Source organism: Gavialis gangeticus, unplaced genomic scaffold (assembly GCF_001723915.1).
Source record: "Gavialis gangeticus isolate Ggan-Ray unplaced genomic scaffold, GavGan_comp1, whole genome shotgun sequence".
Lineage (NCBI taxonomy): Eukaryota > Metazoa > Chordata > Crocodylia > Gavialidae > Gavialis > Gavialis gangeticus.
This window is the reverse complement of record NW_017729028.1, coordinates 18,524,485-18,527,871: the sequence shown is the minus strand read 5'-3', so window position 1 is coordinate 18,527,871 and position 3,387 is coordinate 18,524,485. Positions and strand designations below refer to the sequence as shown.

Below are 3,387 nucleotides of genomic sequence, written 5' to 3'. Positions count from 1 at the left end.
GTGGGTGGGTGGGCAGGCTCCGGCCTGGGGTCTCGGCCAGCTGTGCTGCAGCCTGGGGGCTGGCTCCCTGGGGAAGCACAGGGACTCTGGTGGGGCCAGGGCATTGTTGGGTTGAACTTTGTCCAGTGGCCCAGGAGCTCAGCTCCATGCGCCTGCACATCTGGTTCTGTGTATTTGTCTGCCTCTGTCAGATTCTGTGCGCACATGTGCCTGGTTCTGGATGTGTGTGCGCGTGTGTCTGTTCTGGTTCTCTGTGTTTGTGCACATTATTCTGTGTGTGTGTGTCTGATTCTCTCTGCTCTTCTTTTTCTTTCTTTCTCTCTCTCTCTCTCTCTCTCTCTCATTACAACATGCTCAACAAAAAAGGAATACACAGCAACAAAGGCAACATCTATGATTATTAAATATACCACTATGCAGAATATGTAGTGCATCCTGCCATGTACTGCCCCCACCCTCATTTTGTGTTTCTGGCATGCCGGTACTCTGGCACCTTCCAATGTAGACATTGTGGTTTTTTCAGCGCACGGGCCAAAAAAGGTTGCCTACCCCTGCTTTGGTGTTAGAGCATAAAAGGGGCATCCTCCCACCTAGAAACAGCTTGGTAGTTGCATCAAAGGTATGGTGTGCAAGTCAGTTGGGCGGGCTGATGTTGTGGTCAGCTTCAAGACAGCCAGCCCGCTGTCATACTGCTGAATTTTTAAGGTGGAACAAATGTTGTATTTTTCTGAATAATTTTTAAAACTGTATTTAGATTGTGGGCTTTTGCTATTTGATTGCGTTGTTCTAGATATGAGATTTTCACATGTTCAGATATTAAATATGACTTCATTTTGGTAAGAGATGTGCTTATTTTTAATATTAATCAGAAACGCTAATGTAATAGAAAACAACACAACAAAAGTATAATTAAGATACCTTGTAGAACAGTCTTGGTCCGTAACTTAGAGCCGTTTCTGCATATATGTATTTGCAAAGCGTTACTAATAATTAAAACAAGGTAAGTAGATTTATGCACATGCGGATACTTGCACCCTTGCTGTCTACAGTAATTTAAAAGGTATTTGAACATAAATTTGCTTCACTTTCAAGTTTGTCCTTCAGCTCAAAATGCTGTTTGCATAATTTATACACGTATAAGCTCAGGGATGGAGCTAGCAGGTTCACTCTCCCTGGAGGGAGACTGCCAAGGGAAGCAACCCAGCCTTAGAGGGTTGCCCAGAGACATTTAATTCCCTGCTTTGCTGCCTATAAGGACTGAGGCTCCAGGAGCGTACAAGGTAACTAGGGCTAGGAGGCAGCAATCTACTTATTTAATTCAGCCCTGTAAATGTAACATGGTATTCATGATGACATAAAATACAAAGTAATAAAACTATGTTAAGGCCAAGGTTGAAGTCTCAGTCTGCAGTGTGAGGACTGCATTCCATATTATTGGTTTATGTGATCAAATTAAAAATGCAGTTGGAAGCTTAATGTAACGGGGTAACTGGCAGAAATATTAAGACTTGTTTATGAGGAAGCATCATTTAAAATTGTGTGCATGTTTCTAGTGCTGTACCTCCAAGTCGTCTTATTAGAATCCTCCAACTGGAGGACCCTGAAAGAAGCCAAAACCCGAGTTACCAAAATGGACATCAAGAAGAAGACTGAAATAAAAGCACTATGGTACCTTAATTTTCCACGGTTTTGTGATATTTTATACTATATGTATAATTATGTCTATAATAATATTTACTTATTATTGTTCATTAAGAGGAAAATGTAATCAGATGATATGCCTGACAAAGGAAGATGTTCCTTTTAGATTTTCTGCAAAAGTACATGTTTGTACAAACCTCAAATGTAAATACAGCACAAAATTTTTAAAAAATTAAGTTTCTGTTAGAAAAACTAAAACATTAATTTTGACTGCCTTTTTAATTGTCAACTATTGATGTTTAAAAGAAGCTAATATATTTTCTGGCTTTCTGAAAAAAATTGTGTATAATTAAATACAAAAAATATTTTAATAAACTCTAAGAATTGATTTGGCTAGTAATGTGCTAAATAAACAAAGTAAAATGTGAAAGTGGGTCTACAGGTACTCTTAACGTTTACACTTACACTGTTTTACAGGTTTTTTTAAGGGCTGTATACTAAAAACTGCATCTTTGAAGCCTGTTAGCGCTGCTGTTCTGTGCATCAAATATGGTATTATCATGATATTAGGCAGTATTTCTGATTTATTTAGCAGTGTTGATACCTGCAATATGCCTTGGAAACGCATTTTCTTAGGGACTGAACAAGTGATAAATGAAAAGTTGAACAAAAATGCACAGCTCTTGTAAAAACTGTCTTTTCCCCGGCACTACTGAATGTTGAAGGTGTATAAATATGTTTACTTGAGTCATATTTTGATGGTGTAACTATATCAGAAAAGATTATTGACTAATAGCTGGAGTTCTTCAAAATACGTTGTCCATATACATGCACACCCATGTATAGATGGGCTTAGCCCCTGAGCCTTTCACCATACACCTTTTTTTTTTTTTAACCTTACCAGTATCCCCACACACTGCTCCAGCTCCTCTTCTCAGACTACCCCTACGCATAAGGGATAAAGGGCAAAACATCCATCCCTGCTTCTCAGTTTCCTTTAACTTCAGAGAAGCTGACTCTCAGAAAGAGAAAAGAAGGAAGGTGGAGTTCAGAAGTGTGCATAGACAACCATGAATGACTCGTGCCTCCTGAGACAGGGGCGCACAATTTGTGGTCGGCAGCAGGGTGGCAAGCAGCAACTGCCTGCAGAAGCTCGTGGCAGTGGGGGGTGGGGCAGTTGGCAACCACCCACAGAAGAAAGCGGCCAATCTCAGAGGGGGCGCACACCTTCCCTATGAGTCACTTATGTGGACAACACATCTTGAAGAATTACCGGTAAATAACTTCCTTTCCTCTTAAGTTGTCCACACATGTTAGGGTAGCTTGTAACATTTATGCTTTAAGTTGCGCCTGCTTGGGTGGTGAACTATAGTATTGTTTGTATTTTTCTTTTATATTTAGCCTTATTTAACCATTGCTTAAGTTTTTGTATGTTATTATTTCATTATTATTTGAACCTTTTTCTATTAGCTAGCTTTGAACTGTTTTCAGACAGCTCATAGCCTTGAGCTCACTTACACACTTATTTCTTTCCTTTTTTATCACTGTGAGAATTCTTCTAATATAACATAGCAATAACCTTGTTACCAGCTCAAATTAATTGAAACTGGCACTAACTGACTGAATGAGAGGGATGAAATGATTATCCCATGGACCTCACTCTTGGCCTGTGTGAATGATAGATAGTAAGAGGAGACCAGCAGACAATGCCCAAATCAAGACACCAGTAAAGGACCAAATTAAGAG

General features: G+C 39.6%; 1 protein-coding gene across 3 annotated transcripts in view; it reads left to right on the top strand.

The window, feature by feature from the left end:
- The window catches only part of LOC109300178 (structural maintenance of chromosomes protein 6-like), a 26,196-nt gene extending 24,263 nt beyond the window's left edge, over positions 1-1,933 (top strand). For all 3 annotated transcript variants that reach the window (XR_002098151.1, XM_019520784.1, XM_019520785.1), the window contains exon 5: positions 1,554-1,933. Coding sequence is in view for 2 of the 3 variants with exons in the window: in XM_019520784.1 (XP_019376329.1) it covers positions 1,554-1,653 (100 nt within the window). In the remaining variant the exon portion in view is untranslated. The remainder of the gene's footprint in view (positions 1-1,553) is intronic.
- The last annotated feature ends 1,454 nt before the right edge of the window (positions 1,934-3,387 follow it).